At 37.6% G+C, this 20316-nt stretch overlaps 1 protein-coding gene across 1 annotated transcript in view; it reads right to left on the reverse strand.

Moving 5' to 3' along the window:
* Positions 1-288: 288 nt before the first annotated feature.
* INSC (INSC spindle orientation adaptor protein) overlaps positions 289-20316 on the reverse strand; it is a gene marked incomplete at its 3' end in the record, with an annotated part of 100222 nt that continues 80194 nt past the window's right edge. Inside the window, exons 8-12 of the mRNA XM_082318775.1 lie at positions 18235-18413; positions 5435-5501; positions 3169-3324; positions 2423-2499; positions 289-417 (exon numbers count right to left, since the gene is read on the reverse strand). Coding sequence (XP_082174901.1) covers positions 289-417; positions 2423-2499; positions 3169-3324; positions 5435-5501; positions 18235-18413 — 608 coding nt within the window. The remainder of the gene's footprint in view (positions 418-2422; positions 2500-3168; positions 3325-5434; positions 5502-18234; positions 18414-20316) is intronic.

Below are 20316 nucleotides of genomic sequence, written 5' to 3' on the forward strand. Positions count from 1 at the left end.
TCGTTACCTTGATTCAACTATATTAAACAAGACAACAACATTTTGTTAGGTAGCAGTGATAAGGTCTGTTGACGTGTCTTGGCAGGAAAATAAAATAAAAAGTTACCTTTGCAAACCACTGAAACAAGTTTGCTCATTCTGTTTCTTTGCTCCTACAAACCACATGTTCATGGTTTTAAATAAATAAGTCATAAATAACAATAGGACTAAAACTAAATAAAATTGTGTATGTATTATCTTATTGTGTACCTATCATCTTGATTATTTTTCAAAGGTTTTAGCTCACATTTATACAAAGCTCTCTTCCATATTTGTGCATAGCAGAAAGGAATCCACAAGTCTGGGCTTTACTAGCTGCTGAAAATCTGAATCTTCAAGTCCATCAGGACTCATAACTGCTAGTCTCCGTAAGGCTGCCTAGAAAAACAAAACAACACAATTGTAATACTGTTAAGGTTTGACAAAGTCTTCATTGCAGCAATCCATTATAACTATCTCTAAATAATAGCCCAGACTCAAAACTGAACTGTGCAGGTCTATGGACTCTTCTACCTGGCTAATCTCTCGTTACTGTCTTCATCTGTCAGATGAATCTCCCCTCAAATGCAGCTATTAAATGACAAGGTTTTTTGGGCACGTTTGTCTTAGACCTGAGCAGCAGGGACAGTGTGGTGCTAAAGAACACAGAGGTGAGAGTCAGAACACTTTGACTGTAAACCTATCTCTGATCTGCTGCTCATCTCACACTGCCTCTTTGTATCTCAACCCTCCTCTCAGCTTTCATATTTATGAGAACTATAAGCCATCTGATTCAGAAAATGTCTGCTACTGAAGTTTTGTGCAATGCCCATAGCAGAAATCTTTTAGATACTAGTGTAGCAGAAAGAAGCCGTACATTTCAAGCCATTTGGGAACAAATAAAACTGCCAGTTGTTCTGATTATGAGACTGCACAATACAAATTGCATTGATGTTACTATTACCTTCATAAACTCTTCCCTTCTAAGAAGTTACTTGTTTTTCTCACTGGAGAAAAATATACAACAATTACATACCTTCTAGCAACCTGACACAACAGGTGCAACTGGAAAGCAGGCTGCCTTTCCTCAAGAACAAAAATTTTCTTCTATTAGTAAGGGTCTGATAGTTGTGATCAGCTTATCTCTCTGCTGTTTGTCAGTGCAGCCCTAACGCAAGAGTTAAATCGCCTGCTTCAAGATATACAAAAAGTAAACAACCAAGCTAAAAATACCAAACAGTACAAACCCTCAGACTTCAGAGGCAATACCTATCAGAGCCTGAAGTAGCTTATGTCTCAAGGACTATATTTTTGCCACGTGTTAATCAGAAAGTATCATCAGGCAGTTACTAAAATATCAGGAGAAGCAGAATTGCTGAGGCAGACAGGCAGGTAACATCTCAAGCGATAGGCATGAATTCAAGGAATGTGCAGTAACAACTTCAACGAGACAGAAGAATCACAGTCTGGTTTGCTGCCATCACTCTGTGGCCTCTGCTCTAGCCATACAAGATTCACAAGCCTTCTCGGCATGTATGAAGAATAGCCACAGCATTTCTTATGCTCACATTCATACTCTCTTGATCCTGAATGAGTCCTGCTTAAACGAACAAAACTTCTGATGTGCTGGTACAAAGCTAGCTGTTAATGAAAGCTGCAATAACCAAGTTTTATTTTTACATTTAAAATAACATTAACACTAAAAAGCACTGTCAAACAGTATTCTTCAGTCTTCATTCATCAAAATCTATCTCCCAACCCTAAATCACCCATGTCCCCAGAGCACTTTCCTCTCACAGAACACTAGGTGAAATGCCTCAACTTTGACAGTCGGCTGCTGCTCACAGTCCATGCAGTGCAGGACCAGCAGCTGGGATCTTTCTCCTAAGCAGAGAAAGTGTTAACCTTCTGTTGGTCACTCCTTGGCTGGACACTATATTGTCTTGGAGACTCAAACAGAAAAAAATGGATTGTAGCGAAAGCAAGAAATCTTCTTTCCTCTCTTTGGCCACTTTACATAAATATTTACATAAATATTTACATACATATGTGTGTGTGCAGATAAAGGGCTGCTACCCCTGTGATTCAAGGCTCATCTCAGCAAACATAGCATCATCAGAGAATAGAATTTAAGAATTACTGAAACGTTAAATTCCGAAGTGTTTCAGTGAAATATTTTAGTGCTCAATAATGTGAAGATGAAGCCATTTTTCCTTATATGCTTAAATCTTCAATCAGAGGATAAATAATTGACACTGTACAGAATTATGCTTAAGGGGAAAGGCAGGAGACCCTAGCATGACTTTAAAACATTCCTGGAATACTTATGCATTTTGAAATCTAAAGGGCTGTTTTTTCTGCATTTTTCAGGATAAGCATGAAAGAAAGATTAAAATGTACCTACCAGACATGCCACTAAAACAGAATCACTGTTATTTCTTTCAGTTGGTGATCTGCAAAGTTTAATTAGACGAGGAATACCTGAGTGCACAAAAGAGTATCAGGAGAAATAATTTAGAAAAAAAAACCTTCTTATTTTGAGATGTGGTCTTTTTTTAGATGTTTCATATTTATCTTCCTTAGTAGATATGACCTCTATTGCAAAGATGATATGCAAATACTTAAGGGACTGTCCATGGAGCTATGCAGTACAGAGCAGTCATAATTAATAGTTGTAAAGCATAAAGAAACAAATACATTGTTTTTACCCACTCTTGCTCTTTCAGAGTGGAAATTGTGACCTCCATTTCTTCCCTATCAATCCTCCCACATGCCCTTAAAAAACTCCAGCCAAAAGAACTTGTTGCTTCCCATTAGATACATCACATCTGAACCTGCAGGGGTCCAAGTTTTCTGTCCACTGACAGATCCTGCGCAAGGGTTTAAATAAAGGAATAGAGGAGGCAGCACTGTCAGTTGGCACAGTCTGCCACAGCTGTGTGTTGAGTGGACACTGCACCTCAGCTTCCTCTGGGAAATGAGCCAGAGGTTCATTTAGCACAACCTCCTCAGTCACTCTCTGGACAGACTGTATAGGGAACCTATTCCGTAAAGTGTACCAAGTGAGGCTAAAATTAAGAAGAGCTTCTCCATGACTGGCAGTTCCTCCCTCTCTTTCGGTCTGTCATTAAGCTAGTGATACATCCTTACAGCTGAGTTTTACGGCTGCATCTGCCACTTCAGGATCTCGGCTGAGTCGTGCCAGCGTAACTGCAGATTTCTGTTGGACTCGCTCACAAGCAGCAACTTCTGCTGAATTTCCTGAAGATGATCTTTCAAAGAGCATTTCCATTAAAAGTTGAACACCTAGAAGGATGTAAGAGCCATTGTTATCCTCTCTCCAACAAAAAACTCAGTCGAAAAAAGGGAAAAAGCAAGCTAGATGAATACAGACCAATCACCACCCAAATAGGGCATGAACAATGCATAAATGTGAACTGCAGTTTGACCATCAGCATTCAGACACATCTGATCTGTGCATAAGTTTGTCTTCACTAGGAAGCTACAGAACTTCTGGAACTAGAAAATGCACTAACTCTTCCCTTCTCCAACTTATTGACTCCTCTACAAGTTGATATTTTAGATTTCACAAATTTATTTCAGTCAAACTAAATGCAATTCTTTATTTGCTTCTAAACTAACCTGAAGGTAATCACTAACCTAAAAACCTGTAGTGACATATTTCAGGTGTCTGCATGAAGTTTTGCTTTGAATTAAAGGAAAGTAAAACTTTTTTTTTCAGTTTCTGTATTTTTAAGCAAGCCTTTAAAACTTCCCATTTCAAACTGTTTAAATGTATTTTAGAATGGGGAATCCTTTAATGAGGGAAATGATGAAATTCTGCCTCTTGAAGTTTACTGTGTGACTGACTCTTCACTGCAGAAGAGACAATGTCATCCATGTCAAAATGGTTTCATTAACTTATTATTGTTGCCTGTAGGAGCTGATATTCTTATTGTAGCAACACAAAAACAGATGAGACTGTACTGATTTCTATTTTCTAGATTATTTTAAATGTAAAGACAATTATGTGCTATTAGACTTCATATGCTATTAGGCATTCAGATTACTTCAGGTAGCATCAGAGGATTTTAACTGTTAGAACATTTGCATAAATAATTAAGAGAATTAGCATCAGAATCGTGCAGCTAGATAATAATCAATCGACACACAAAAAAGTCAAAGTTGAGAAGAAAATGTATCTAAACTCTCCAGGATTCAAAGACCCTTCTCAGTTTGTAAATCTGGTTTCTGACCAGCATCTGATTATTAGAACATTAGGCAGACACAAAAAGCCTTTATACACAAGATGAGTGTCAACCTTTCTCAAAAGCCTGGGGGCAAACGCTTCTGTGTGAAATCCCATTACAGAGCGTATACACAAACTTTACTTCATCACATTGTGCTTGACAATCCACATGTATGCTCCACCGACTGTGGTATCTAGCATGAGCTAGGCCTAGTTGGCATAGCTGTTAGTATAATTTTGTGAACTTCAATCAAGTTTCTGCTGTAGCAGATGAAATATGACCAAACACCTGTCCCAAACAACAAAACAGGTTTTGGTGTGCTCAAGGAAATGGAGAGCCAAACTACATAACCAATCTGAAAGAAGTGCAAAAGCTTCCAGGGCATATCTGGATTGTGAGTGCTAACAACAGCAAATCAGAACACAACAGCACAAGTCAAACAGACGAATCACCAACAGGATATTCTCTACCCAGTCCTATAATTACAGACACCTATGGTCCTGGGAATTGGCCATGAATTTACTGGTGGGTGTATTAATAAGGCAGTTACGTCTTCCTGTATCCTTATCCGCAGAATTATTAACCTAACTTCTCAGACTTCTGGTGGGCCTATAACACCTAGGGATTTTTCAACATAATGAATTTCTCATAACATGATATTTAAAGAAATGTGGAAAAAAACCTGGCAACTGCTATATAGTAATAAAAACATAATGCTTCAAAATTCATAATACTTCTGAATACCTGTGAAAAAAGTGACACAAAATGCAGGTATGCGTGGCTCAGTGTCAGGTGATGTCTTTCAATGTGTAAGAATTGCCACTTGTAAGAATTGCCACAATGTAATTAGCAGAATAAAGGTTGTTGAAACACTTTGTACTACATTGGTTTGTATCCATGAATAAGTCACACACACACAGAGAACATCAGCAACATGGTCATACATGCAAAGTTTTCTAAAGCAGTGGTAATTTATTTCAGTTACATAGAACCATCCCAAGGACTCATTTTGCACCCTGCAGCAATCTGCAAGATCCAGCAGAGACAGGATGCAAAATAAAGTCTTATTAGTGAAGCCTTTCTCCTTTACCTTGTAGCCACTCCTGTCCCACCTACCCACATTCTCCACAAACAAATACAGAATATAATTCAGCTAAGATACATACCATTTCCTTGAATGATTTCTGAAGCACACTGGTCCAAGACAGACATGTTTGCCAATATTGTTACCACCTGTTATTAAAAAGAGAAGGAAATATGAAGTATAGCCCTACAATTCAGTAATATTAAATAGCACTGTGGTTTATAAAATTAGTATGGCAGAAATATGGCAAACTCAAAATTAAAAAGCATTCTTGTCTGTTCCCACGTTTGTGATTTCTCAGGGGTCTTTATCTTATATATGGCTGCTCACTGAAAACCAGACAACAAGAAAAGTAAAATCTCTTTTTCTCGCACTCCTGTACTCATACATGAAAGTCTGTCATATAGAGATCTATGCAGCAGATTTGTTCAGTGGTCAAATGGGTAGAAAGAAGATGATAAAAATTTATAAAAACCAACCAACCAAAAAAACCCTGGAGACCTACAAAGAGTTGAGCCAGGAGCTGCCCACCCTCAGGAACCAATCCTGTAGACACATTCCAGCTCAGGCAGAGCTCAGAGTGAAGGCTAAGAACCAGCACATAGCGTGCATTCAGTAGCACTAAGTTATTGCTAGCTTTCTGCTTCAGGGTTCAGCTGAAATGTTGAGAAATCCTTGCAACAGTTTTGGAGTTTTGAGCCTTGATTCAAGGGAGTATTTAAGGAATACTTTTCAGTTTTATTGAAGCTGTAAGTTGTGTGCATGTCAAAGCACTGTCCCAATATGAGCTGGATTTAAAAATCTGTTTATACATTTCCTGAACTAAGGCCAAGATTAGGTTTTGTACCAACAGAAGCACATTTTGAGAGCCTGATTTACAGAATTTCTTATCCAAAATAGCACTAACTGTTTTCAAGGTTAGGTGTAACTCAATTTGCTTAAAGTGAGGCAGCAAGCTGTTGACAGAGACTGGATCATGCAGAGCTGTTGGCTTTCAATCACCCATTCCCTTCATTGATGTCATATACTTTCTCTCATACATCCTGCAAGATATTTTTTTTTACTTTATCCTTCAAATAAGTTGCTTCCTGCATGCAAACACATCTCAATATTAACAGCATATGTGAAAGACCAAATAATAAACGTTATAGATCATTAGAATACAAAATAGAAATAATATTCTTTCTTAAGAGGTTTTAATTTTCTCTATTCTAGTTGAGAAAAACTGATCAGCCTCAAAAATAACGATCAGTTTGAGAACTGGTTATCAGCTTTTCAACAGTACAGTGTCAGTTCCCAAATAAGCAAACTTCTTAGATGTAAGTAGGCATGAGATCAAATCACCATTCTGATCTCACTTTGCCATTTTAATAACAAGGATGACTCATTTTCGATGCTGTGACATAAAGGTCTTCCACTTTTGAAGGTAGTGTTACAGTGTCATCTCTCTGAATAAATATACTTACTTAGGATGCAAATGAGTTGCTGAAACTCTAAAGAGTGACAGGTAGAAATACGGTAACTCAGTATATGTCTATGTATTTATTCCATATTAATTATTAACTGTGTTTCAGGCAGAGTGTATATGTTTTCTCATTCTAAATTATATCCTGTTAATGAAAATTGCTTCCTCTATGCAGAATCTGTACCCCATGTGGCTCTCTAAGCCACAGATGAAGAATTCAATTAACCACAATTTGAATACGTGCCAATTATTCCACTGCTTCAAGTTATTTTGTCTAATAAGTATTTTCATACATAAAAATATTTTGTGTGTATCTTTTGACACCAAAAATTATTTGAGGTTATATCTGTACTTCCTTTGCGTTGATTATGTGTCCCCCTATATTTTGCAATGTATTTATGAACTAGTCTAATGGGTTTATATGTAACCTTCTCCAGAGGGCTTTATAAAATACCCTTATCATCAAGTTCTACCTATATTATCTTTTAAAATCTTAGTAGGACTTGAAAGGCAGCTAAACTATAGATTAGCTCACTCCATATGGATAGATTTTTCTTTCCCCCAAAAAGTCACATTTTCCGGTGACATAAACAACATGACATGAAATAGCATAATGTAAACACATAATAGGCAAGCTGAATAAACAGTTGACTTTAAATGCTATATTTCTCCTATGCTTGCCTATTTTAAAATTCAGTATACATGCAGCTTACACAAAAATTTCCTCTGTAATACAGACCAAAGTTTAAGGAAGTTTAACACTAGAGATGAACTCTCTAGAGGAAAACACAAACTTAAATGTAGACCCAATTTGCATTGAAAAACAACACTTCCGTGAGCACTGGTATTAATGAAGTCTCATTTCTTTTGGATTTAGAGTTGATCAAAAACCATGAACAGAACTTTTCCAGTGGCATCTCTCCCACTGTCGATTTTTTTTTTGTCTAATGATACATAAGCTCATGCTGCAGTCTTTATCTTAGCCTCTCTTTTGCCATTATCTGGCTCCAAATTTCATAAAGCCTTAGGCAGTCTTTCAAAAATAACTGTGAAGTCCTGTTGAATCAGCAAACCAGTTCAGATATTATTGTGAAACATGGAGCACACAAACAGATACAGATAAAAGTGACTGCCTAAGGCTCATTTCCACCAGGAAAACATGAAAATTACTGGAAAAAGCAGATACCAAAACCTCTTTCAAAACTGAAATAATTTTGAAAGAATTGAAAGACTTGAAAATATTTAACATGGAATCTCTACTGTTCAACTGCAATATTTAGTATCAATTTCATTAATTGTTCAAGACATTTCTTGTAAAAGATTACACTCCAAGATTATAAAGCCCTAGCACCTGAGACAATTTATGATTCTTGCAATTTTTCTGGATTCCTAAGCTATGCAATGAACTTGTAGTCAGCTCAAAGTATAACAAAGAAGATATCCTGAATACAGGACACATGAGCTCTGATCATCAGCCAGTGCTATCATACCATGCAGGAAGTCTGTGCTGAAGCCGCGCACAAATTCCCGTACCCTAGTGATACCTTCATATGTGGGATCTGCAGATGTGCAGATTAAGCAAAGACTGTCAGAGATTTTCCTGAGGAAAAAAAAGAAGTTGCTTCATCATATGTGGAATTTTTTAATGAAACATCTGGTCTCACATTCTATTGCCAAACCTAATGCAGGATTATAGTGGGCTGCCTTAGAAACCTTATGCTGCAAGAACTGATCCCATCCAGCATAATTCCCTGCCTCAGCACCTGTATGTCTGCTAGGCAGATCTGTTCTGGAGCTAGATCATGATCCATGCATCTCCAATATCTGTATTCTAGCAGAGCTCTCCAATAGACTACCCCAGGCTAGTCCACGCTCTGATCTCTGTTATCCAGATCCATCAAAAATTGCAGGTGCTTCTCTACAGCAGGACTCTGATAAACCTGGTGGCTGCAGCTTTCTCTGCGGGAACTAGCAGCCCTAAAACCACTGTAGTAATGAACACCACAGAAAAATAGACTTAATCAACAAATAATGAACTAATACATTTGTTTGCCACCAGATGAAAGCTGAATTATTCAAGTCAGTGTCACATGATTTACACTACTAAAAACAACCAGAGGAACAGGCCTCTGGGGTTTATCCCTGCATTCACCACCTACCTGATAATATGTGCTATGCACTACACACCTAAACCATGTAGTAGTGAGACACAGTAAAACACAAAATGCCAGGAAGAGAATTCTCAGACCAGCTCATGTTTTAGCACCTTTTGAAGAGGCACCAACTTATCAAAATATTAACATGCAGATAATTCCACTGGGACTAGTAAGATTTTTCACGAGACTAAGGAGTTAGCTTTCAGAGCTTAAAAAACCGTACCCAAACAATAAGTTTGAAAGTTCACCTTTAAATGATTTGTTGGTGAACTAAATAAGCAGGGATATTTGAGAGGGAGGGGAATCCCCTTTAGATCCATGGAAAATTTCCTTTTTTAATAAATAAACTTTAAAATAATAGAAATATTTCATATTTTTCAAATGTTGGTCCAGCATCATGTTGCTAGTCTCGCAGCTGCCCTGGAAATTAATCTAGAACCTAACTAAATATCTCTATTTCTATAGGCAAAATAAGTAAACAGATAGTAAACACAGATACCTCTCTGTAGTGACAATATCATCTATTATTATGAAATTGGCAGTGTTGATCTTATTGGTTACTCTAGTAAAAAAAATCTATTTTTATAATTTGAAGTGTTTTTAGTTCCATATAGTTTCCTTCCACTCACCCAGCCAGAATTGATGAATGATGAATGCTCTTTTTCAGTTCTGTAATCTGCTTTGCACTGAACCATAGGAATTTCAGTTGTCAAGAGTGATTTAAATTTGAGAAACTATGGTTAATTAAGAACCTTTAAAATAGTTTTGTTCAAAACCTCTTGAAGAACAACAGTCAGCTTGGAAATTCTCTTACTAAAAAAAAGTAATCACTAACAGTACAATAATGCTTTTACTTCTAAACAACTAATGGTGACTAATGTTCGTTAACCAGTGCAGAAAGGTACGGCACCTTTTGTTGCAAAAGTGAAAACTAGGTGAAAATGCTTTGTTATGAACTAAGATACATACACTGAGAGTGTAAATCTCAAATGCTTTAGGTAACAAAGAGATTTAAACCTAAAAAGCACAAAAGAAACGGAAGGGTTCTTTGATAATTTTCCCTTAACGGGAGATTTAAGATGATCTAAAAGTGTTTCTCATTATTGTGAAACCAGCTACTCAGGAAGAAAGATGCAATAGGATTTGGAAGATGAAAGCACACGTTTTAGCCTGTTAAAGGGGCAATATCTTCTACATTGGAGGGTCAGTTACCTCACTTGGGGGAAGGGGAGGTGTCTAGAGAGGTGGAAGATGTGACGCTAATATACCTTTATTGATAATAAAGGCACACTGTTCAGTAAGCTTTTACGGACAGTCCCAACATAAATAGAAAGACACAAGCTCAAAATGAGAATTAGCAAGTAATTTAATTGAGTGGCAAAGTAGATCAATATAGAATTGCTAATTCTTTTAGTTAATTACTCCTTTAAGGCTGATTCATCGCTAAGTAAAATTAATTTTTCTACCTATTAAAAGAGTATTTTGTAATTTGTTCAAATAAATGACATAAGGATAAATCAGAGTGTGTCTGCAAAGTTCCAGATACCCACCTTCAGAAACAAAGGTGCATCTGACAACTAATCAGAAGCAAGATGGAGTCTTTGTTTCTGAATGTAAATTAAAAACATCTGAACTTCGCAATTAAAGATCAATCCACAGGGAGACAGCAAAAGAGTACATACAGCAGGGGTCAAGTACAGGCATTACATCAAGTCTAGGTAGAAAAACCTTTCAGGATACTATTTATTGGGAGAAAAAACTTTGCTAAGAAATCTCTAGAAATTTTTTCTGGGACATTATATTGCTTAAAATAGAAAACTTAAGTCCCATTGCTTCTGATAGCCATTTTTGTGGTTGGGAATTCAATTTTCTTCCTGAAAACAGAGAAACAAATATACCTAGATAAGTAGATCAATAGGTCTTTCTGTCACCTGATTGGAAGAGGCAAACATCCCCATAAAATAATAACAGCAGTTAGAGACAGGATCTGCTTGCGAAGTGTAGGTCTACTCTGAGACTGCATCAGGGAACTGTAATCTTGGAATGCTGAGGCAGAGCAACAGAGACCAAAACTAAAGGAATCTTACCCTTTAGAATGAAGGATGTCTTTACTACATTTTTATTTACTTTACTTCATATTGCTGACTAATGTAGCTAATAGGCAGAATAACCAGATTCTAAGGAATAGGCAGAATAACCACATTCTCACAATTTTTGTTTTAAAGAAGCACATAGGAAATGCACCCTGCATGGGTCACATGGTGAACGGGCATGTCCCATAAACCAAGTCATATGACTCTAAAATAGTGATGGAGCTAGAGTGTGTCTCCTCCCTCACTTCTGAGGCCACAGTTTTCTCTCTTTCAGGTGAAAATCCAGGTCAAAAAAAAATAATCATCCCTCAGACTTCCTTCATGGTATTAGAAAGCTTCTCAGATTTTGAAACTGACTCAATCAACCGAAGACACCTAAGACATCTCGTCTCCCTAGAGCAGAGCACAATTTGACCTAAGCCAATGCACAGTTGTAGGAATCAACTTTGCTTGTCTAGCTAGTCTAATTGGAATCAGGGTTTGAGTACGTGGGAGGAAACAATTACTCCCATTTTAGAGGAGGCAGAAAGTGCAGAGAACTAGTTCAACTGCCGCTAACTCAAGCAGAGTGGTCAGGAAGTAATTTCTGGTGCCTATCCTAGAAGGTGATAGTTTTCTGCTTGAGGAGGAAAAAGAAACAAGAAACTCTAATCTGTAGAAACACTGTTTATGAGCTCACCTGCTGAGAACCAAGACTGAAATTACAACCTTCACCTAGACAGTGATTCGATTTTGGAAAAAAAGATGAGTGGCAAAACTTGGAGGCCATTCGAAATCTGCTATCTCATTTCGTGAAGGACTGAAGACAAAAAAATGACAAATGCAGCAGAATGCATACATAACCGTCTCTGACTTACAGCTTTATCATTGGTACAGACTTCGGCAAAGTCTCTTGTTTATAGTTTCTGCAGTAAACAGCCCAGCACCAGCCTGATTGTACTGTGAACCTGGCAGGCAAGGGCAGAAAATAAAAACTGCAATGAATTGTGCTGACATAGCATGTTTCCTCTAGAGAGACTTTACGCTGCGTAAGTGCAATGTCTGCCCAACTTTACAGATGATTAAACAAAAATGCAGAGAAGTTAAATTGCTTCTTCAAAATCAGAGCAGCAGCAGCAATATTAGGAATTGATCCCAGGAATAAAAAAGCTCACCACACTAAGGTAGCAAAGAATAGGAGAGTTCTTCAACTGAGCTGAGATTTTACTCTTCCAACTGAACCTCTTGCTTTGCAAGTTGGAGCACATTGTCTTATCCTGCATCAAATCTAAATGTGAAAGGCAGAACTGTAACTAAACAGGCATTTTGTCTCAAAAAGATTTAGTGTTTAAGAGAGAGAGTCAGTGTTGGACCCCTGAAATGTAACAATTCATAACATTGACCACATAATGCCGGTCAATACTGTTACTTATATTTTTATATTGTTCAAATGTATATGCAAAGACAGAGATAACCAGTTAAAAAGAAAGGAAGGACATCAGGGAAGCAATTACAGTCTTACACAAAAACTAATTAGGATATCAATGATATAATGGCATGGTTAAAATTCAGTCATGTGACTTTCAGCCTAATTTTCATTTTTGCATCTGTTACTGGCAGTCTTGTTTCTTGTTTAACCTTACTTTTTTAAGGTTTTTTTAAATAACTTAATTATGTAATTTATCACCTTTCTTTCTAGCTATATTAGTTGAAAACATGTTTTCTCAGTGTGGTCTCGTCAATACTGGAGAGGATCACACAATTTTACTGTATAGTTTACCAACCACAGTTCACAGCCAGAACACTGAGAGGGAAGGCAAGTCTAACCACACATCTAGTCATCATTATACTAATGTCAGAGCTGGATATTAACGGAGACCCATGCAAGAAAACTGTGCAGATACCCTTTTATGACCTAGTTGTTCTTAGGTAAAGGCTTTGTGTTGCATTTTTACCCACAGTTTGTAAATCTACAGAAGTATGTCTGAAGAAAAACTGCAGAAAGGATGTGTGAGCATGCAGTTGAACCATTTGGTACTGTTAAATATTACTTGTAGGTGATCTTGAAAACAATTTCAAGAAGATAGGAAGCTTAGGTTTACTGAAGTCAGACCTGACAGAGGCAGACCACCAAGCTTCGCTCCTAACCCTGTCACTGGCTGCTCGAGTAACTTGCCATAGGTGATTGAGTCCCAGTGTATCACATGCATTTCTTCTCATCTCATTTCTTCTTCCCCCTTCCATACTTATTTTGCTCCAAGAAGAGAACTTTAAAAAGCATAAATGAGGACCCTTCATCGAGTGCCTTCCCCCTGACCAGCAGTTATTTTGTCTAATACTTCTTGTTAGATGTAAGGAAGACAGGCACCTAACATGGGCTGCACTGCTCAATCTCTGCTTCAGGCTCCCTGTTCTTGTTAGCCCATACTGACTTCCATACATATGCAAAAATCTGGACAGCAGTTTAAGGGAATGGAGTCAGGAATCCCACAGTCTTCACGACAACAAACAGAAACAAAAAGCAGTCGGCAAGGAGTAATAAATTACCCAGCATTCAAGAAACTCAGATTGAGAAGTAGCACTGCAAGTTCCTTGCATCCAGGCAGGGATTTTCAAGAGAAGTTTAAAGACCTGTTAATATTCTTCTCATTAAAAACACTGCTCTCAAAGTCTTTCACTAAGTGTTAGGCAACATTTAAAAATCAAAACTTCTGTATGTTAAACTAACATCTAAACTAACTGCTCTCCTTTTGACCCTACAATCTCCCACGTAAGAGAAAAAAGGGGGAAAAAGGCAACAAAAGGAAAACACAAATGCCGTGAAAAAAATGGAAGAGCAGAGAAAAGGATCTGGAACCTAGAAGAAGAATAGTATCAAGGGTTTCAAATCTTAAATGAGACAGAAAATCTTAGCTTCAGAGCCTGCAGCATCTCCCAAACATCAAGAAAACAGGAAAGAATTTAGCAGAAAAAAAAGCAGCAACCATTTCCATTTTGTCCTTCCAACTTAAAAGCCTTTCTCCACCTCACGTTTTTGAAACATAATTCACTGATTTTAGACCTAGAAATAACCACTTAAAATTGATGTGTTCACTGCACATTAATTCGTTGTCTGCCTGAATAACAGAAGATCAGAAGCTGTTAGACTGTACCTCCACAACTTCACAGGTAAGGTGAGAATACTAGCAACACTAAAGAGACAAGTGGGAATGCAGAGAGAAAAATTTTATTATACATAAACATTCTGTGCACAAACATACATATTTCATATTTTTCTATGTAGAGTCTAAGACAATGTTAAAGTAAAGAAGGCTCTGAATGATAAGGGTTTTGGCTAAACCCTTCTTCTGACAGTGCTTATACTCCATTAAGACATCTGACTGCATACATTACACTGCTGAATTTAGGCATGAACCCTTGTGAAAGGATATTTTGATGCTCCATTGAAGTAAAAAACCTGCTAATCAGAAAATAAGTATCTGCAGCAAGAAAAAGATGGAACATTCATATCTGTTTTGACCCAGAACTAGAGGCTAAGGCATCTGGAAATTATCACTTGACCTGACGACTTTTATACAAAGTATTTTGTTATAAAACTAAGCGACCTCAGTGTAATACTGCTGGTTACAGAAGCAATACATGCTTCTATAAAATGGACAATGATTATCTTGTTCATCATTAAGTCCAGCACTCAGTTCTAGATTCCTTACCTGACCTAATCTAACAGAGCCTGGGAAATGAAAGAGGAACGAGGTTGGTTTGCAGATAGTGAAGGCAGGAAAAGTTTGTTATCATTTGCACAAAAAAGCTTTTCAGAAGTCAAAAGACAGAACACTTTTAGACATCCTTGAGCAGAAAAATACTTTCTGTAGGCAACACATAATGCATCCAACATCCAACTCCTGAGCAGAACGTTATTTATTTATACCATCATCGAGGGTAATAACTAATCAGTGCTAGCTGTCCTTAGAAAGGTTGTATAGAAGGACATACTGTCCTAAGATGAGATAAAATGGCATAAATGAAAACAAAACTCACTGTTCCTTTCTTGCATTTCAGCCATCTTTCTCCCATTTTTGGCTTACAGTGAGCGTGCTTCAGTCTATTTTAGCAAATTACAATTTTCTTAAATCAGCAGTAATGCTAAAGTAGCGATGTATTTAGAAATACTGGGTAGTTTTCTATAGGATGACTGTGTTACTTAAATTAAAGCTCTATCAAAAACAGGACATTTAAGTTTTAGGGGCTCTTTCGTAACATTTTATGATGATTAGACCACATTTTGTCCTATTTGCTACAAATCTTAGTCTTACTTTCTTTAATTGTTTCAACATTTAGTATAGCTTAATTTTAATTCATCTATTTTACTGGCCAGGATGACTTGATCATTCAGAATGGACATTAGTCCATAAAAATGTATTCCACAGTGGTTGCATATTCCAAAATAAAACCTTGAAACAAAAAATTTCCAAACCTACACAACTTTAATCTACATGTCCTTAGGCAAATGTCTACTGACTGGGACATAATAATATATATAATGGGAAAACTCAGTAACTGTATTACGTACCTAAAAGGAATTAAAGTATATATGTCAAAAGCTAAAATGGCAATTTAGAATACCCTTATAAAATATAGTATTGTAGTGTTTTTCTCTCTAGCTGACTGTGTTTTCCTCATTGCAGCAACCAGGCACAGAGCAAATTAAAAAGCAAAATATTCCATAAAACTGTCATAATTGGCAGACACCCTCCCACCCCCAAATGTAACACTGAAAGAAGTACCCTTTTGAAAGGTGAGCAATCTACTCAAACACACACTTGTTCAGGAATTCAAAGGAAGACTTCTCTTAAGGCTGTTGCATTACCCTGTTGCATTACCTAAACTGCTTGACTAGCAACACTGACAGCTCTTAAAGACAAGATGAGCAGCACTTAGATTCCACCTGAGCATCAGATACTCAGTAACAGAACAACACAAGGCAGGATTTTTTAGTCCCCATTGCTGCAGAACTAACAACAAGTCAGCTCAGAAACTTACTGCAGCACACCACAGAAAACATCTCACCTTTCTGATCTGGTTTTTCATTCCAAGAAGGAATGTAAGGGGTTATTGGGGATGAAATCTCCTCAATTCTTGGAAGGAAGCCATTCAGTTCTCTGTTGCTCTAGCTAATGAGATGTCCTGCAAGCTGCAAAAGGCCTGGAACTAGTCTGTTACCTAAAAAAGTCATACCTATTTCTTTAAATGTCTGCCTTCCTTATACAAAGAAGGGGCTTGCTATGCTACCCACAGAGCAAACTGCAAACTCACAGCTGACAGCAGAATTAAGATGAGGGCATAAATAAATAAGGTAATCAAAACTATGAGAGCATACAGGAGGAATAAAAAAAAAAAAACCATGAAGAATTGTACATATGTAATAATAGTGTACAGCCATGTCAAACACCAGAGCTGATGTCCTTCACTTTGGTCAAAGAGCAATATAGTAATTATGACTTAGCTCCATCTTTTCATAAACACTCCTGAGCTGGAAAACTACTGAGTGCTCTTAATATAAGCTAAACCAGCCCTAGTAATGCCTCTAGAACACCAATAATCAGTTTCTAAGTTCCCTTGTGCCTTGATTTCCATGGCCTGGCTCCTGTTGAAGGGTACACAGAGTTTTCTGTGGCAGTGCAGATCCCAAGTCTACCATAAATCATCTTTTGGCTACTTCAGAGCTGGGAAGAGGATGGGGTTGTGAGGCCTGAATTACAGACCTTTAGTTATATTCGCAATGTCTCATAAACAGTGGTAGGTTAACAGAGCTGACTAGCAACCTCCATCCCTTAGTAATAGCTACTGAAGCCCTCAAGCCTCATACTTGTTACTCTGCTGAGGTGAAATTCATCACTGAGATGCCAAATAAGCAGTGCCTCTGCAGCACTCCATTGCATGGCAGTACCTAAGAGGAACAAAAGAATTCCCTCTGACTTCATCTGTGCATTAGCACAAACCTTTAATTTTCTGCATCTCTTTACTAAAAAAAAATGATGAAAAAGAAAGGGAAATGCAAAAGTACATCAGTGGTATTTGCCAATAAAACTTGCAAACCATCTGCCACGCAGTTAGGACTTGATCCAAAGTCCACCGACGTCAGCGGGCTGAGGATCAGATCCTTATTCAGCTTTTGGAGCTAATTCACCTTTGAACTGACAATTGTATATTTAGGCTGCAGTCTCCATATATACGTTATTTGCCTCAAAGCTCTATCCAGTCAAGTTTTGAATACCTCTGAAGATGGAGATTCCACAGCCTCTCTGGGCCTCTGTGTCACTGTTTGGCCATCTTCATGGTGAAAACAAAAATTTCTAGTACCTTAGAAATATGGATGTGCTGGTTTTGGCTGGGATAGAGTTAATTTTCTTTATAGTAGCTAGTATGGGTCTATGTTTTGGATTTGTGCTGGAAAGAGTGTTGATAACACAGGGATGTTTTAGCTACTGCTGAGCAGTGCTTACAGAGAGTCAAGGCCTTTTCTGCCTCTCATACCACCCCACCAGCGAGTAGGCTGGGGGTGCACAAGAAGTTGGGAGGGGACACAGCCGGGACAGCTGACCCCAACTGACCAAAGGAATATTCCATACCATATGACGTCATGCTCAGCATATAAAGCTGGGGGACATTTGGAGTGATGACGTGGGTCTTCCCAAGTAACTGTTACGCGTGATGGAGCCCTGCTTTCCCAGAGATGGCTGAACACCTGCCTGCCAATGGGAAGTAGTGAATGAATTCCTTGTTTTGCTTTGCTTGCATGCACAGCTTTTGCTTTACCTGTTGAACTGTCTTTATCTCAATCCATGAGTTTTCTCACTTTTACCCTTCTGATTCTCTCCTCCGTCCCACTGTGGGCGGAGTGAGCAGCTGCGTGGTGCTTAGTTGCTGGCTGGGGTTAAACCACAACAATGGAACTTTGCTTTTTTTTTTTTTTTTTTTTCAAAATCACATGAAAAGCTCTCCTATTTCATAATGCTCATAATAAAAACAAACAGAAGCAGATAAAGAAAGAGACATATCTTGAAAAGAACCAAGAACAGAAGACATGAAAGGAACCTAGATTTGACTATGTCAAAACAGACTTAGAGCTGAAAACTGTTGACTTTTACACAAATGTGCTCAGACAGCATCTTGCTGAGAAACTGCTCACCTGATCCCGGGAATATGGAGTATCCACTATGTGTTTGTCTGAACATGCTGCTAGAAGAATCTTCATTCCATTTAACTGGAGCAATATTTCACAAGCCATGGTATCAAAGAAAGTAATATTGGCAAGAGCTGCTGAAGCCAGCAGGAAAACTTCACCAGACGAGGCTTCTTGGCACAGTTCTAGGAATGCAGAAAATAAGTTGAATAAAAGTCATTCCTTCATTGCAAAAAAAAAAACCAAAACCAAACGTGGTTAGGTGTTTCAAAGCAATGTAAGCATCTTGGTGCTTGGGGACATGGTTTAGTGGTGGACTTGGCAGTGCTAAGTTAACGATTGGGCTTGGTGATACCAAAGGTTTTTTCCAACCAAAATGATTCCATGATTCTATGATTCTATCTGCAACTTGCATTAGTAATCTTAGTATCTAAGAGCAAGTTCATAATTATCAAGATAAAAAACAAAACAAAGAAAATAATCTTAATTTTGTCAATTATATAATATGTCACATTGTTAGGGTGCTTTATAAGTGATATTAACATTTGGCACTTTCATTTGAACCACAGAAGCAGGGAAAGGTAAATATGAACCTAGACATCAAGTGTTTCTAACATTCATCTAATTAATGAGATGGTCTACCTAGTATACCATTCTACAGGGAATATTCCATTGAATGTTGTTCAACATAAAGCTTGATATAACTAAATAAAATTAAATACAGTAAGCAGAAGCCTAACGGTAACTGATCCATAAGAGAATAATTCTGCTATATACCCTATTCTTTAGAACAAGATACGTATACATGTTGCCTATCTCTAAACCTATTTCTCAATGGTCAAAGATCATCCTGCATATTTTCCAGCTTCAGTAAGAAGTGCTGAAGACACCGCTCTCTTTCAATTCCTTGCACACATGTATTTTAACTAAGTTCTGAATCACCTGGCAATTGGATTTCAACATGGTTTAAAAATTAAACATATTACAGTAATTCAATTACTGAGTTATAAATATTACAAGGAAACTGGTGTGTCATTACTGAAAGGGCTCTTCCAAAGTTATACATGTTCTATTTTTAATGCTCAGATTTCTTGGGCAGAGTATGTACTACTAAAATTCCTGTGGAACTTAAACAGTGACAATCGGGGAAATGCTCCACCTGCTAATATCTTCTGGATAGGCTGTTCAGATTGTCCCTTGACTGTGATACACTGTAATAATCTGGAAAATCATCTCAAATAAGTCAGGTCAGATGCTGCTAGCAGTCTAGCTACAGCAGAATCAAGCTCATCACAGGTTAATTCCATGCACTGGATTCAGACAGGTTCAGGGCAGAACCTTCAATATTGGTTGCTGGACAGTCTGGTTGTCAGGAATAAATTGTTTCCATGATTTCTGCAGCACTGGTTCTGTTTGGGCATATCAAAAATGCCTAAATACATCTCAGATAATTCTCAGCCACTGCAGAATCCTCAAGAACTGGCACTGCTATACTCTTTTCTTGTTCTTTTTAAAAAAAAAAAACAAAAAACAAAAAACAAAAACAAAAAACAACAACAACAAACCATGCATGAAAATTGAAGTGCTGTAGTTTAACTGTAACCATTGGGCTCAGCAAAGAAATATCCAGACATATTGATCTATTATACATGAGAAGTCAAACTAGATGACCCAAACTGTATTTTCTGACATGAAGCTCTGGGAAATTCTGAATTTCCAGATCAGAGAGAGGAAGAGAATGCTTGACTGAAAGCTTCTGGTATTTCAGGGGGATGAAGCACAGTGCCAGAAATAAGAGATTCTTCTCTTTAGAAGTCATGAGAAATATCATCTTCTTTTTCTGAGGTGTCCTCACTGACCCAGGTTAAGGGAAAGCTTGCTGTTACCTTTGCCTCATTTTACCATAGATCAGAGGCCTAGACAAGAAAGACATCTTTTATTTTCTTGTAACAATGCCCATAGATTATACTATACTGTACTTTTCCTCTGAAGTATCCTACAAATGTAGATGCAGTGGTGAGCTTGAGTTCTAGCAAGTTTAGCAAATACAACAGGCATAAAGGTTAGCAACTATTAGAAACCGCTCTT

Source organism: Platalea leucorodia (genome assembly GCF_965183815.1).
Source record: "Platalea leucorodia genome assembly, chromosome: 7".
Classification (NCBI taxonomy): Eukaryota; Metazoa; Chordata; class Aves; order Pelecaniformes; family Threskiornithidae; genus Platalea; species Platalea leucorodia.